We start from the raw sequence: 17,242 nt of genomic DNA, 5'->3' as shown, positions 1-17,242 counted from the left end.
ATGAAGGATGATTATGTATTTTTATTGTATTGTATTTTTATTATTGTACAACACCCTGGAATCCTTTAGGAAGAAGGGGTTGTATGTTGCCCTGGAATATGTTAGGAAGCAAGTGTAAAATAAATAAATAGTGCAACAATATGGAAAAAAGAAACTGGCAATAGTACAGTTGAGGGTGGGTGCAACCACCTACTCTCACTGCAAATACTGCTGACATCCACCTGTTTCCCAGGCCTCTATCTGTTTACTTCATTCTCTAGATCATAACGAGATTTATTGTAAACTCAGATTGCACATATTTCCATATTCATATCAATTCATCTGCACAGCCTTGCACTGCTTTCCATTTCTTGGTCATAGTAGAGTGTGAGGACTTTGGAACTGGCTTCTTACAATTCTGTCTATGGGCCTGTTCAGACCACATTCTAAGCCATGGTTAGGCCATTAACCCTTTAGCAGCAAATGGTTAGTGAGTGTGTTTAAACTGTCGTTATGTAGCCACACACGACACACTTAGCCATGGTTCACACAACATGCTAAGCCATAATATTTAACTCAAAATGCTTAACCACTGTGGCTTAGCGTTTCATCTGAACAGTGTCTATTTCTCAACTTCATGGGTCAGTGCTGACCCTTATGTAGCCAGAATGGCGCCAACCATTGACAAGTGGGAAGAATCAGCAAGGCCAGCAGAACCTCAAGAGTTGCAGAAGTATATCACTTCAAAACACAACCCTCCCCCAGGATTGTAAGACACTGCCTGCATGCCTCACTCCACTCTGAAATGGTTCTAACATGTTCTGGGTATGTGCAGGAGAGAGCAGTGTTCTCAGTTGGCTTTTCTCAGGCAGAGAAGCTTTCCTATTGTAGGCAGGCTCCCTGCCAAAGAGGTTGCAGCTTTGAAGCCAGCATGGTCTGCACTTTCAAAAGCCCAAGCTGAAAAATAGCCGGTAGGAGAGAAGCCAAAGGGCAGAAACACCCCCTGCAACAACATTTTGTTTTGGGGCACACCTATATATATATATATATGATTAGTAAATTGTTCCTGAGCACCTGCTTTTCAAGTAGAGTTTGTGTGGCTCTGTGGTGTACTCTGGAGATAAGAGTGGTGAAACAAAACAGGAGATGGCTTGAGTGCAGATGGAGAAAAGCTCCTAACGGATTCAATCAAACACTGGTGTGTGCCTATAGTAAGGTATATTGAGGGGAAATGAAACTACATCTCACTGCCTCTATTGAATCCTCTATCTGCTGCCCAACAGAGCTTTTCACGGTCATCTGGGGCCTATTACATGCTGGCCGTAAAGATACTGTAGATCCATGTGAGACCTGTTGTAACATATTTGCTAGGCACTTCCAGGATAAAACCTCTTGCATTCGCCAGGACCTAGACTCCAGTATTACAGCTGGTGAATCAGGTGAGGTATACAGAGCACAGCCTGGTCCCATTTTCTTGGATGAATTTCAGTTGGTACAGCTCGAGGACAAGGTGCTTGGACAGGTTCGTGCAAGCACTTCCATACTGGATCCTTGATGCTCTTAGCTTAGAAAGATCAACGGGAGTGGGTGGATGCATGGGGACAGCCAGCTGGCCAAAGGAGGTGATTAATGGTGAGAAGGAGTGCTCCCATGCTGTCTGAAAGAGGTGGCGGTAAAACTACCCCTGAAGGAAGTCTTCTCTGGGCCTGGAAGACCTTAACAACTTTAGGCCCCCTGGATTCTCTTGCATGGGGATCCTAAGGAGTTGGTTTTGTCCCCCATGCTTAACACCTACGGCCATCTTTTTGACACAAGGTTAAGACTGCCCTCTTCTCCCAGACATTTAACTTTTGTAAAACACCTATAGACCTTCGGCTATGGGGCGGTACATAAATATAATCAATAATAATAATAATTAATAATAATAAATGGCCTACAATGGGGCTTTTATGTCAGCTGCCTTGAACAGGTCTATGGAAATTGTTTATTGCAATTGTTTTTAGCTGTTTAAATTGTTTTAAATTGTGTATGTTAAAAATGTCGGCTATGTTTTATTATAACATTGTTGTCATGTTGTGGTTTGTAATTGAACTGATGTGAATCATCTAGAGGGTTTCAGCTATTTGGTCATATGGAAATGAAATGAATAATAATAATAAATACAGCTTGTGTGCTCTGCTAGTGTAGATATGTTTCTAGTTGCCAATTAAAATTCTCTCTTCCTCAAATCATGGATTAGTAAAGTATGTGAAGAGGAAATTACACCAACCCTCCATTCTGTTGACTGTGTTGAATTTCCTGTTTTCAGATTTGTCTCCCAGGCTCCCACTGTAAATTTCCCTTTCTGATTCCAAGGATGATTCAAGTCTGTGAAGGGGGATTAGACTTTGCTGAGGCTAACGTGCCATTTCTGTGTTGCGTGCTCTATGCTGGTATTGGTTAAGAGGTTTTGATTGTTAAATATAAAAATAACATAAGTGCAGATATTTCTAGCAAACATGGTATCTTTGACTATGGGTGTGCCAAGTTTCAGCTTCCTGGCTGATTGGAAATTTTGATACTCTTGTGAGTGAACGAGCCAGTCAGTCAGTCTGAGCATATTTTTTTTTTGCTGCTAGTAAAAGTAATTTGCATTCTACAAGCATAGATGCACCCTCCTGGCTGTCACTGGAAATCCCCGTATATCAGTGCATGAAACAAAACTTCACAGTCTAACATTCTATCCCATGGTATCTCTTATTGAGAGATAATCGCATGCCTCGTCGACTCAATTGAAAGATGCTTGTAGGTGTTGAGGGGTTTCTTTCTTGGCTGCCGCTGCTAATCCTCCCACTCTGTCTGAGGCTGCTTGAGTCAGTCAGTCAGCCCCAGCAGCTGGTACTTTGGATTACTATTATGAAGTAATCTGTTGTGAGTTTTTTAGCTGTCTAGGTAGTGTGAAAGTATCTTCACCATATTAGGGAGAATTCCTGTTCCAGATTTCCAGGGAGCGACGTTTAATTTTTTAAAAAATAATTATTTTATTTTACTAGTATCCAAAATATCTTGGGCTACGTGTGTACTAAATTTTGGGGTTTGGGGCCAGGTGGAACTACCCTAATGATTTTGATACCACTATCAGAGAGTCAGACTGACCAATGTGACATGATATCTTTGAGATAGACAAGAAGTTGTTACCTGTTGAATGTTCTTAGTCTCCTATAGCCTGCTTACAAATGCCACTCCTTGATTTTTGACTGAGGTCTACAATTTATCACTATCATTGTGAAATGGCCACAATGAGATGATGTACTGTCATTGCTGTAGTACTATCATTGCGTGGAGACATGATGCTACCAGGAACATACTTAGGAAGGTAAACACAGGCTGGCTGTTATTTCTGTGCACTGCCCAGAGAGTTTCAGATATTGGGCGGTACAGAAATGTAATAAATAAATAAATAAAAATAAATAAATAATTCTGATAGTCTGTGAATTCCTGCCCAAGTTATTGACTTAATCCGTCATTGCTCAGAGCAGTTGTGCAGAGGCATGGAGAAGAAAGAACTGGCAGAAAAGTGCTGAAAGGAGGTCTGGATACTATAGATGTGAAGTCAAAGAGGGTGTATAAGCAATGGAGGAAAACAGTGCAGCTTCCGAAGGGAGGAGGAAGTCATGGATACTCTGGGGAGAAGCCAAGCGCAGAAGGACGTAGCGACTGAAGAAAGAGTCGGTACAAGAAGTACAAGGCATTTACTTAACTGCTGTGATGCTCTAGGAATGTTCTAGGTGAAAAATTTACACAGAGTCTGAGAACAGAAGGGGCTAAATGCTGTTGAGGAAGATGAGGAGGCAAGGAAAGCTTGATTTCATGTGTCCCCCACTTTTTCTTTGAGGGGGAAGTATCATGTGAATTTGGGATATCAATGAATTGATGTACATGTATACCATCAACACTAGAGGTTGTGGTTCTTACAAGATGGTGTAGGTTCACACTGCCCTAGTCGCCCCACCATACACAGATCATTCTTGATGTGAAAGCATTACTTTATTTCAGTAGGATTTAAGTATAACTTAGGTTGCTCTGGTCTGTGCCCATTGCTGGGTAGCACCAGAGAGAAGTATTATTGTTTACTGGCTGGAGAAGTCCTGTATATTATACATTAAATAGACAAATGGACTGTTCTAGTAGTGCATCCAGTTTATAATTTTTTATAGGTTTAATTTTTCTATAGATTTAGAATTGGGTTTTCATCCTTACATATATTTTGTATTAGTTCAGGATGGAGCCTTTCCGGCTCCACCCCACCCCCCTACTTTTAGATGTCCCATAAGTGTACATTGCTATTTCTTTGACACATAACAAAGAGAGCAATTAACTGGAACGTAATTGTGTAGAAAATCTACAGTCTTTTCTGTCTAAGGTTGATTTACTGCCCGGAGGTTGAATGATGAGTAAGTTTCTAAAATAAATAAACCTTACAACAGCGTGATCTTGGCAGCTTAACATATTTCAAGAGTTATGTCATGCCATTTCTCTTGGGTTGGGTAATCTCTTATGCTACTGATAGCAGATTGCTTTAGTCATGATTAAAAAGTGATTCTCTTTTAGTTCATTTGCTAAAATACACTTTTCCTGCCATTGATGTCAACTGGAGATGCTGTATTTTATCCTAATTCTACTGTGAACTCCTTTCCCCATGTACTGAAGCTCTAGAACCTTTTAGTCATCTGAATTTGGTGCCTGTCCCAAATTCAGTGTGTCAATGTAAAGCCAAGGGGATAAATGAAAATATACTGTCCATTTTAGATTATGTCAATTTTATAGAGACCACATCAGTGTTTATGTTTTGTGAATTTAGATAGGAAAGGCCATCTTGTACCAGTCCTGTATTGGCACAAAAGTGTCATAAGGTGGTATTATTATTATTATTATTATTATTCCTCACAGGTCTCTGTCCCAAGAAGCTTACAGTTTAAATTTCGACATTTGGAGCAAGGGAAAACACCAAGGGAAAGGGGAGGAGGGAGAGGCAAGTGTAAGAACAGATATATATGTGTGCTATTAGAGTTTCTTCTCCAGAACGATGCCATTTCACATAACTAATCTGTGATTTAATTAGAGCTGGACCCAGTTTCTTATGAAATGGGAGAGCGGATCTTGCCTTTTTATTGTACACATTAACTTATCAGTTAATTGACCTAATCTAATGGAGCAGCTTTTATAATGTGGTTTGTTTCTGATTAGATTTGCAGACTGAGACATTATCCCAGCGGCTTGGGAGTGGCAGCAGCGTTGTTCCTTCCCACACTGCCGGGTCAGCATGAGAAGCCCTGGATGATGTAGGAGAAGCCCATGTTGCAAAGCTAATGTTGGTGTGGAGCTGTGCTGTGGGCTACTTCCTCGCTATCTGGGATGTCTCATGTTATTCCTGGTAGTACTGAAAGTAGCGGCAGTGCTGGCACCAGATTTTGGTAGGCCCTTGGGCAGGATGCCTTCAATGGACCCCCACCTTTATTATTATTATTATTATTATTATTATTATTATTATTATTATTATTATTATTATATTTATTTGTAGCCCGCCTTTTGCCCAATGCTGGGCCTCTTCCTCAGTTCTGTCCCTGCTACACATTCACCTTCTCTCTCTCTCTTTCATTCTCTCTGATGCCATTTAGTACCATCACCCAGAGGGAGAACTTGAGGCAAATAGAGGTAGCTGCTCCATTTTCTCACTCTCGTCACCACTCCCATGCTCAGAGATTGCAGGTCAGCAGGCAGTGACAGCAAGGAGGAGCAGCAGCAGGGCCAGGAGGATCTTGGTAGTGGTCCTCTTGCAGGGGTGTGGAACTCAGCAAGTGCCCAACTGGGCCTTCCCCAGACGATGGCTCTGAATAGCAGCATTACTGCAATTCCCACACTGCTATTTAATGTAAGTCTGCAGCCTACGAGATATCAAGGAAGTTGTTCGCTGGGCATTTGGTGCTGTAGTAGCAGCAGGGAGACCATTGAGGACATGGGAAACATGGGTGGACTGCAGTGTTCCTGACAGCATGGGACATTCCCAGACAGCTGAGCTCTGTACCCCAGGGCAAGGTAGCGCACACCAGTAGTGCACACAGTTATAGTATTGGGCAGTTACATTGTCCCCCAGGCCCTGTGTTACAAATCCCTCTTCCTTTGGACTAGAGCTATGGATAAAACAAAATAAAAACACTTTATTTTTAGTGAGGAAAAACACCCCACACTCTCTTCTCACAAGTCCCTATTTGGTTTTCTTTTTATTTATCTGTTGAATTGAATTACGGGATGACTTTTTTGATGCCAGAACAATGATAATTCAGCAGCAATCACACAAGCACCAATTGGACTCAGTGGTCATCTTAAATCATTGCATAGATCTGAAAGAGTAATGGTAGCCCATATTTGTTAGTAAAAGCGTCAAGCCAGCTAAATGCAGTAGCCCCTGGGCAGGTAGAGATCACCTGCAGTGGCAATGGAGCTGCATGAGAAGCTCTATTCTAACCTCAAGCCAAGATCTAGCACCAGTAAGTCCCAAACCAGTGTTTTTTTGAGAGAATTAATTTGTTAAAAAGATACTGTAAATCCAGTGTCCCTGCTAACAGAGTATGATTGGTATGATTCACTGCACTGGGCTGGTTTTCTTCAAATCAACTGCTGAGGTTGTGGTGTAGAGTTTGAAACATTGCAGAAAAGGGCAACCAAAATGATCTGGGGCTGGAGCTTGTGATGAAAAGCTACAACGTTTGGGACTTTTTAGCTTTGAAGAAAAAAAAAGATGAGTAAGCAAGGAGGTGTATAAAATTATGCATGGGGTTGAGGAAGTGGATAGAGAGAGGTTTTTCTCCTTCTCTCATAATGCTAGAATCTGGAATTATCCAATGAATGGTGGGAAATTCAGGACAGACAAAAGCAATTACATCTTCACACAGTGCATGGTTAAACTGTGGAATTTGATACCAAGAGGAGTAGCAGTGGCCACTAATTTGGACAGCTCTAAAGGGGGATTAGACAAATTCATGGAAGAGAAGGGTATTAATGACACTTAGTCATGGTGGCCTTATATAAACTCCAGTATTGGAGCAGTATGCTCTCAATTCCAGTTCTTGGGGACCATAAGCAGGAAAGCTCATGCCCTGCTTGTAAGCTCCCCATAGGCATCTGGTGGGCTACTGTGAGAACAAAATGCTGTACTAGATATGCCTTTGGTCTGATCCAACAGAGCTCCTCTTATGTACAGTTACCCTACTGTATTGCTGGATTGAGAAAATTTGTTCACTTCAAGCGTAGAGAAAGCAGCAGAATGACTGAAACTTGCAAAAGGCTGCCTGTGGCATCTCTGCATGTTGAGTTGCCGTTCTCAGCTCACCTCTTTCAGATATCAGAAGACTGCTAACACATGGAAGCTTGAACTAGTACAAGATACACAGCAGTCAGAACCATGACTTGCATGGCCCACTTTATGCGTATTACGCTCATTTTAAAGGAACTTCACAGGCTGGCTGTTGGTATCTAAGCGTAATCCAAGGTGCTTGTTCTTATCTATAAAATTCTAAACAGCTTGCGTCCCAGATACTTGAAACAGTCCCTACTCCGTCTCATGCCAACCTGCCCATGCTGATGGCCATCTCATGTTCCTCCTCTACTGGAGGTATGTAATTCTCACCTCTGAAGGGGCAGGGGTTGTGAATGTGACATGCCCTCTTGAGGGTGGGCTACACTTGGCACCAGCATTGCACTTTTTTTCAAAACTAGATGAAAAGCATTTTGATTTACCCAGGCATTTTAATCCAGGGGTGGGCAGAAGGTAGGTCTGAATCTACTGGTAGATTTCTGGGTGATTTGCAAGTAGATTAGTAAAGATTTCTGACTCCCATTCATTTAACAATAGCAGCAACAAAATGACTCGTTGGATGGTGCTGCATAAATAAATGATAACATGAAACATTTGGTTTCATGGATTTCTTAATTATTTGTGAATACTGAAAGCTAGGATCACTTTATATTGTATTTGCTTCATTCTGATTTTGAAATTTGCCTCATTTTTGTTATTGAATATCCATCATACCGTCTTTTCCCTTTTTTTAATTTTTAGATCACCTATTTTAGCCTTTGGTATTTTAACAAGCAGAACCAGCGCCGGTGGATAGACTTGGACAAGCCTCTGAAAAAACAACTGGATAAATATGCATTGGAGCCAACTGTATTCTTTGGTGTAGTGTTTTATGTGCCTTCTGTCTCTCAGCTTCAGCAAGAGATTACCAGGTGAGTAGAGTAAACAGGCATGTCCCTTTCTGAAATATAAAGGAAGCAAATGTTTAGCTACCTTTATATGGCACTTTTGAGACTGTAGTGGTAACAGGTTCCAATTCCTTCCATATTCCTTCCATGGCAGCTTGTATAGCAGCCTCTCCAACCTATGTCCTCCAGACTCCATAGCCAATAGCTATGCTATCTGGGAATGGTGAAAGTCCCAACACATTTGGAGTGCATCAGGTTGTGGAAGGCAGCTGTATAGGGACAGCCCTGCTGGATGTGACCAGAGATCTCTCTGGTCGTTTCTACACCTGCCTTTTTTCCAGGGATCATCCCTGTGCATGCAAATGACACACAGGGGATCCCGGGAGCAGACAGGGATGATCCCTCCATTTTCCTGGGATAATCCTTAGGTGTAGAAAGGGACTCTGTCTAATACTTCAACCCAGGGACATCCCAAGAAGCTGATTGGTAGAAGATCCAGGACAAATAAAAAGAACTACTACTTCACACAGCACACAATTGACCTGTGGAATTTGCTTTCACAAGATTTAGTGATGGTCACCAATTTAGATAGCTTTAAAAGGGAGTTAGACAAATTCCTGGTTTAAAATAGTTTTAATAAATAAATATTTGGGCCCAACTTTCTTTTTCTCACTCACATGCTTTGGGTTACTATTGGCTGTATTTAGTTAAGGGAGGACACAAGGTTGCAGAAACTATTCCAAGGGTAGGCAGTTTTTAGGGCCCATGAGGCATTCGTGGGAAATTAAGATGGCAGCAGCTGGAAGCTTCCACTTTGCTTGGTGTCTCAGTGGGCACCAAGGAAGGTATGGGGGGGCACATTGGTGCATGTGGGCACCACATTGCCCTCCCTTGAGCTAGACTGTAATTGTAGTGATTTTTCTCTTGGAGACATTTTTCATGTATGCTGATATGTGTACAGAAGCATCAGATATGTGGGGATGCAAGAAGCGTAAATATCTCTTTGCTTTTCTAAATTGTCCAAAATAGAGATTTCACATTTTCTCCAGTGGACGACATATATAGAAACACTTGATAAGCTTGTGATCTGTCCTTGACAAGGGAGCTCTTGATACCTCCTCTGCTCCCAGTTCTTCAGTGATTTGCCCTGTCAGGAACATAATTCTCTACATGTGTTGAAGTTAAGATGTTTTGGGATAGCTTTGTACGTGTCATGGTGCCCATGAAGCCTTATGCCATCCCAGACACGAAGGCCTTAGCATGGATACGGAAGTCCTCCAGGACCAAAAGTCTCAGGGACCTTAAAACTGAGCCTACTACCACCTTTAGCAGCACAGGTAGAGGGACTACTAGGTAGTGTGGTAGGCAGTACACCATCACTGTCCTTATGTGCCCAGTCCCAGGTAATACACTCAAAATCGGAACTCTGCGTGGCACTCCCTCCCTACGGTGTCCTCTCCTTGGACAAGTAGGGAAAGATGACATTAGGCAAGGTCTAAAAGAATAAAGGACCTCCAGAGAAAGAGATAATACAGTTGGGCTAATGGGAAGTCAGAGCTTAGTATTAGTGCCTTGAAATAGTCAGAAAGGAAGAGATGTGAAAACTGGGCAACTGAGAAACTGTAAGGTAAGAAACAGTTTGCTATATTGAGACCCTTGTGCATGAAATATTTATTTGGAATTGAAAGGTCTCACTACAATAATGGCTCTGCGTGCTTCTTCCTGTTTATTATTTAGGACCACAGGAAGCTGCCTTCTGCCAGGTCAGACCATTGGTCCATCTTTTCCATTATTCCCTACTGTCAGCAGTTCTCTCAGGTTTTCAAGCAGAGATCTTTGCCATGATATGCCACTTCATCTGTTTTTAATTGGAGATGACGGGGATTGAATCTGGCACCTTCAACATGCCAAGCATGTACTCTTTCACTGAGCTGTAATCCTTCTTCCATAGGGAGGGCACACACATAGAGCTTTATAGAGTTACATCAGTGAAAAGGACAGTCCCATGTCTTGGTTTGCTTACAAGCTAAATAGATGGATAGCAGGGGAAGAGTTATATGTATTTAAAGGCTACAAAGCATTGCTGAGGAGCTGCATTGCCATGAATCAGAAGTAATGGAAAAACAAACATGTGTTCTCTTTCCATAGATACCAGTATTACCTACAATTGAAGAAAGACATCTTGGAAGGAAACATTCCTTGCACGTTTGAGCAAGCAATTCATCTGGCTGGCTTAGCTGTCCAAGGTAACCTTCAAAGTTGTGATCACGTTTAACTGATTTTAGCAGTGGAAAACGTGTATCACTTCTTGATTGCATGCTGTGGAGCTGGTGCGTATCCCATGGGCTGTATCTGGGCCACCAATGCTCTGGTCCCTAAAAAACATTTCAGCACTTTCTACTGAACAATCAGAACGTAAAATTATAAATAACATAAGACCTTCTGGATCACATCAGAGGCCTAAATAGTAGAGCATCTTGTCTCCTATTAGTCCACAAGTAGGATGTGGGGGCAACAGACCTCTCTTGCAATTTTCCACCAACAACTAATATTGCGAGGCTGCCTCAGATCCTGGTGGTATGATATGGCCTTCATGACTAGTAGCCATTGACAGCTTTATCCTCCATTACTTTGTCTAGTCCCCCTTTAAAGACTGCTACGTTAGTGGCTATCATCCCATCTTGTGGAATTTAATTCTGTAGTTTAACTATGTGTTGCGTGAAGAAGTACTTCCTTTTGTCTGTCCTCCACATCATGGGATGACTCTCGATTCTTGTATTATGAGAAAAACTTCTCCCTATCCACTTTCTCCACACCATGCATAATTTTATATACCTCCATCGTGTTCCTCCTTAATCGCCTTTTTTCTAAGCTAGAGAGCTGCAAACATAATATTTCCTCAAGGGGGTGGGGACACCCCTAATCATTTTCCTTACAGCATAATTACCACAAACTTTGGGCAGGTGCTAAGCTATGCAATGCAAACTAGTGTGACCATATGGAAAGGAGGACAGGGCTCCTGTATCTTTATCAGCTGCATAGAAAAAGGAATTTCGACAGGTGTCATTTGTATGCGTGTAGCACCTGGTGAAATTCTCTCTTCATCACAACAGCTAATGGTGCAGGAGCCCTGCCCTCTTGACCAGATTCTAAAGAGGGCAGGACTCCTGCAGCTTTAACTGTTGTGAAGAAGAGGGAATTTCATCAGGTGCTGGATGCATACAAATAACGCCTACTAAAATTCCCTTTTCTATAAAACTGTTAAAGATACAAGAGCCCTGTCCTCCTTTCCGCATGGTCACCCTAGTGCAAACTCTCTTTTAAAATCAATATGTTTCTAGTTTGCCTCTTGGCTGTTTCCTCTCCCTACCTAGGAACATAAGAAGAGCCCTGTTGGATCAGGCCAAAGGCCTATCTAGTCCACCATTCTGTCCTCACAGTGGACAACCAGGTGACTATGGGAAGGCCACAAGCAGAACACGAGTGCAATAGCACCCTCCCTCTTGTGTTTACCAGAAACGAGGGTTCAGAGGCGTGCTATGTCTGATATTGGAGGTAATATATAGCTATCCTAACTAGGAACCATTGATAGTCTTTTTTCCTGCTTCCACTCTGTTACTCCTCACCCCAACACCCATCCTACACCTAGGGCACTGCAGAATGTAAGCCTCTTGTGGCAGGAAGTAGATCTCCTTCTATGTTTCCATATACTCCAATTGCCCCTCTTTACCCAGATGAATTATTATTATTTATTGGATTTCTTCATCTCCTTTCTCTTTAAAATAAAGTCAAGGCAACTTACAACAAGTTCAATACAATCTAGAGAGCTAAAAATAATGTCCACTAAAATATCATGACACCATAGAAAACTATAGTATCAGTGACAACCAAACAATTCAACTGATGCATTTTTAAAGAAACATCAAATGCCTTGGAATAGAGGAAAGTCTTAACTTGGTGCTGAAAAGATGGCAATGGTTGCACCAGGCAGGCCTTTCTATAGAGAGCGTGCCACAATCAGGAGTCCAACACTGAAAAAGCCCTCTGCCTTATTGCCATTGTCCGAACCTCCCTTGGAGGAAGGCCTTGACAGATGTTGACCCTAAATCACAGTTTCTGTTAGGTTATATTTTTGGCTGTTGTGGATGCTCTTTAAAATTGTGTTAGTATGAGTTTACCTCCTCGTTATCATAGAGTGAGTTCACCTCTTACAACCATTGTCCCTTCACTTGCCCTCTTCTTCTGGGCCCAAATTGTACAGCTGCCAAAATAGAGAGGACAAGAGGGACAAAGGCCTAATCTACACCAAGCAGGATATTGCACTGAAAGCGGTATGAAAGCAGTATATAAAAAGCAGGAGCCACAACAAACAGGATATACCACTGTGAAAGCAGTATGTGGTATGTGTCAATGGGCCCCAACAGTTATCAGTGCACTTCAATACCGCTATAAAGCAGTAGTGTGGCTCCTGCCTTTTATGCTATTGTTTTTATAGTGTTGTTTTTATGTTTTTAAATTTTGTATACTTTCAATGTTTACTGTTTTTAACTTTTGTAAACCGCCCAGAGAGCTTCGGCTACAGGGCAGTATATAAATGTAACAAATAAAATAAATAAATAAATAAATAATACCACTTTCATACCACTTTCATGGTGGAATATCCTGCTTTGTGTAGATTAGGCTTGTTTTCCTTGATCATCTCATTGTTTGCTCAGGTGAAAAGTCAATTGAAGCAAAAGGGGGCAGAAGCCAGTCCATGGGGTGGCAGTAGACCCTCCACTGGGTTATGGGCCTTGGCAAGCGTTCAGTGACGCTGACCTCCTGATGCTGCCCCTGTTTCTGGTGCACATTCACATGCGTGCATACGCACCAAGACCTAGCCACGGTCTGCCATTTTACACACTGCAGATGCAGAGGTATATTTTAAGCATAATATCAATTATGTTTTCTTAATCTATCTTTAACCAAAGGACCAAGCACCCTTGTGCCTTTTTAAATCAGCAGCTAACAGGCTACTGCAGACTAAAGGAATGCAGCATTCCTCCAACAAAGTAGAGTCTTCACTAATGCATGATGTTCAGACAGTGATCTTTAGTTTGAGAAGGAGGAGGGTGTTTCAAGTGCATCCCTATTTTCATCTGTGAAATGATGGAGGGTCTGACATAGTAGCACTTTGGTGCAGTTGCTGCATGTCAAAGAAGAGATCAGCCACAAAGATGGGTTGTAGATATAGGTAGCACGAATAGTGTACCAGGCCTCTGGTTCATTTTATTGTGCTGCCTTGCTTTTACTTGTTAATCTTGTTTTATAGATTTATAGAATGATAATCTTGTTTGCTAGGAAAGACCTGCCAAGAATGTTATTTTGCCTATGAGAGCTAACAAATGTATGGAAATAGCTTGTTTATGTAACAACATTCTGTCATATTTTTATTTAGCCCTGCCTGGCTCTTTAATCATGATCATTTAATAAATAATTACACCTGTAATTGCTCTTGTATATTTTAGGCAGTTTAAAATATCTCGACTTCTACAATCCTATTTCTAGATAGAAAACCAAAGGGTACCAAACCAAGCTATATCTTTTGTACAACTTCTGGAACGTTCAGAGGATAGGGAACTTCTCTAGGCACTTGATAGATTAGTGTGTGGTCTGTTGCTTATCCTTCAAATGATAGTCCATTGTTAATGAGCTCCATCAGATGAGCATTTTATTGCACACTCGTTACTGGGCACTCACAGTTTTTTGTGGGTCCCTCTCACAACGTCGTCTGCCTCCTGCACGCCTCCCACTCCTTCTAGCCTTCTTTGCGTGACAAAAACCCCACCCGAGTCAGTCCAACTTATTTTTAAAGACGGAAGTTGTCACTATCTCCTGCTGTGTGCAGGAGAAGCAGTGGGATCAAAGCAGCCCACTGAATGGGCCATGTGCAAGTTGTTTGCTTCCTCTTTTAAAAGAGGAAGTAATAAGGGACAAACGCGCGGGTGGAGAAGCGATGGTAAGCAAACACAATTTCCCCCTGTGTGATGACGCACAATAAGTCTGATACCAACAGAAGAGCTTCCTGTTCGTTATAAATTTTGTGAACCGCCCAGAGAGCTCTGGCTATTGGGCGGTATAGAAATGTAATAAATAAATAAATAAATAAATACTTAATTTTTGCCTGTTTTCTCTTAATTCCTCAGCTGATTTTGGAGATTATGACCAGTATGAATCGCAGGAGTTTCTACAGAGGTTTGCCTTGTTTCCTGTGGTAAGGATGGTCCCGTTTCTTCTCTTCTTCTTTTTTTACTCAACTCTATTTTTTGAGATTTTTGAAAAGAGAAACTGATTTTAAGACTTTTTTTTTTTTTTTTTTACAACTGAACAAATTCTGCATGGTGGTTGCTATTGTTATTTTGTCTTTTTAAGAAACAAAGAGATATGTTGTTTTAATCATTACATTATTGTACTTCATCAAACCCAGGTGAGGCAGTGACTGTTCTGAACCAGTGCCTGGGCACAGTAATGGACTGGATGAGGGCTAACAAACTGAGACTCAATCCAGACAAGACGGAGGTACTGTTAGCGGGTGGTTCATCTGTCCGGCGAGGTGATGTTTGCCCTGTCCTGGACGGGGTTGCACTCTCCCTAAAGGATCGGGTCCGTAGTTTGGCGGTGCTCTTGGAGCCAGAACTGTCACTTGAGGCACAGGTGAACTCAGTGGCAAAGAGCACCTTTTATCAGCTTAGGTTGATATACCAACTACGCCCTTATCTGGACAGAGAAAGCCTAGCTACAGTTATCCATGCTCTGATAACCTCTCGTTTGGATTACTGCAATGCGTTATACGTGGGGCTGCTTTTGAAAACGGTCCAGAAGCTTCAGCTGGTACAAAACAGGACAGCCTGTTTACTAACAGGGACTGGCCGGCGAGATCACATTACGCCAGTCCTTTTACAACTTCATTGGCTGCCAGTCCAGGTCCGGGCCCGATTCAAAGTGCTGGCATTGACATTTAAAGCCCTAAACGGTTTGGGGCCAGGTTATTTGAAGGAACGCCTCCTCCCATATGTACCTGCCCGGACCTTAAGATCATCTACAGGAGCCCTTCTCCGTGAGCCCCTGCCAAAGGAAGTGAGGCAGGTGGCTACTAGAAGGAGGGCTTTCTCCGCTGTGGCAGCCCGGTTGTGGAATGAGCTCCCCAGAGAGGTCCGCCTGGCGCCTACACTGTACTGCTTTCGTCGCCAGCTGAAGACCTTTTTATTCTCCCAATATTTTAACACCTAATTTTAACTTAAATTTAAATCTTACTGTTTTAACTGTATTTTAAATCTTATATCAATTTTGCTGTGTGGTTTTATCCTGGTTGTGCTTTTTATACTGTATTTTGTAATTGTGCTTTTAACCTGTTGGTTGTTTTATTGTGGTTTTAATTTTTGTGAACCGCCCAGAGAGCTTCGGCTATTGGGTGGTATAAAAATGTAATAAATAAATAAATAAGTATTTATAGAGAAGTGACTCAAAAGCCTTATAAATTAAAAATATTAAAATCATTGTTCAAAAGGAGAACTAAATTTACTAAATTTGTTCGTCTATATCCAAAAGCTTTATTTGAATTTTTATTCTTGTTCCATAGGCTTGCTACAGTGTTACTATCAGAATAAAATCTTATAAAAACTGGGATAAATTAAAATATCCCATCTAAATTTGTATCCTTCTGAGATCTTGCCTGATGTGTGACCCAGCCAAAACAGGGAATCTTTCTGGTGTTCCCAGAGACTGCTGGGCTTCTGCTACTTCAGGGCTACTCAAGAACCATCTTGTCCTGAAGGGAGGAGAAATTTGGCTTTCAAAAAGTTTTTGTTTCTTGTGGCTTGTCTTTAGTTTTATTATCTATCTATCTTATTGTTTTAATACCCAAATGGTCCTGGCTTTGCATGGGCTTTGAATAGCGCTTAGTTTGATACAATATGCATGCCAAGTTTTATGCGTCCAGGTTTTGAGGTCTTGGCATTATTACACGGGCTGACAAACAGACCCACAACCTCTTTCATTATTATAGCTGTAAACTGCTTTCAGATTTGCCTGGAAAGTGTCATATTTATTTATTTATTTATTTACAATTTTTTAATATACCGCTCCGTATTCAAAATTTCGGAGTGGTGTACAAGATGAAATAAAGTAAAAAACAGAATAAATCACCTTAAAATATATTTTTAAAAAACAGTATATACATACCTTAAACAAAAAATAAAGTTTAGCAACTCTCCAAGCAGCAGCAGTTCCAGAACTGCAAAGCAGTTTACAATTTCCCTCATGTATGCACATGCAAGTCAGCGGCTACGCAAAAAGATCATGCTAGGCTCTTTACTTGGACATTTGTTTCATACAGAGTAGTAAGTACCAATGATCTTTGCTGCACGAAATGCATGTTCCTACAGGGGCTTTCACCTGGACTTCTTTTGTCGTAGGGCAGACAGAGGGCTCATCTACACCAAGCAGGATATTCCACTTTGAAAGTGGGATGAAAGCGGTATATAAAAGGCAGGAGCCACACTACTGCTTTATAGCGGTATTGAAGTGCATTGACAACTGTTGGGGCCCATTGACACATACCATATATACTGCTTTTATACCGCTATTTCCTGCTTAGTGTGGTTCCTGCCTTCTATATACCACTTTCATAGTGCAATATTCGGCTTGGTGTAGATGAGCCCAGAGATAGCTTGTGACATCGGAAATGCTAGTGACAGATTTACATACAGCTTTATCTCACAGAAGTAGCTGGTGTGGATCATGCTTGAGTTACTTGGGACGCAATGACTTTGGGTGTTTTTTCTTTCTTTCTTGCAGTGCTGTATCGAAAGCCAGATCTACACCTTGACCAGATCTACACCAAGCAGGATATAGCACTATGAAAGCAGTATATAAGAGGCAGGAGCCACACTACTGCTTTATAGCAGTATTGAAGTACAGTGACAACTGTTGGCACCCATTGACACATACCACATACTGCTTTCATAGTGCTATATCCTACTTG

At 41.6% G+C, this 17,242-nt stretch overlaps 1 protein-coding gene across 4 annotated transcripts in view; it reads left to right on the top strand.

The window, feature by feature from the left end:
* PTPN21 (protein tyrosine phosphatase non-receptor type 21) overlaps nucleotides 1-17,242 on the top strand; it is a 66,399-nt gene that overhangs the window by 17,895 nt on the left and 31,262 nt on the right. For all 4 annotated transcript variants that reach the window (XM_063117942.1, XM_063117941.1, XM_063117940.1 and 1 more), the window contains exons 3-5: nucleotides 8,075-8,244; nucleotides 10,369-10,466; nucleotides 14,406-14,473. In XM_063117942.1, the coding sequence (XP_062974012.1) occupies nucleotides 8,075-8,244; nucleotides 10,369-10,466; nucleotides 14,406-14,473 (336 nt within the window). The remainder of the gene's footprint in view (nucleotides 1-8,074; nucleotides 8,245-10,368; nucleotides 10,467-14,405; nucleotides 14,474-17,242) is intronic.

Source organism: Elgaria multicarinata, chromosome 2 (genome assembly GCF_023053635.1).
Source record: "Elgaria multicarinata webbii isolate HBS135686 ecotype San Diego chromosome 2, rElgMul1.1.pri, whole genome shotgun sequence".
NCBI classification, from domain to species: domain Eukaryota; kingdom Metazoa; phylum Chordata; class Lepidosauria; order Squamata; family Anguidae; genus Elgaria; species Elgaria multicarinata.
Note: the sequence above shows the minus strand (reverse complement) of the source record. Positions and strands in the feature narration are given on the sequence as shown.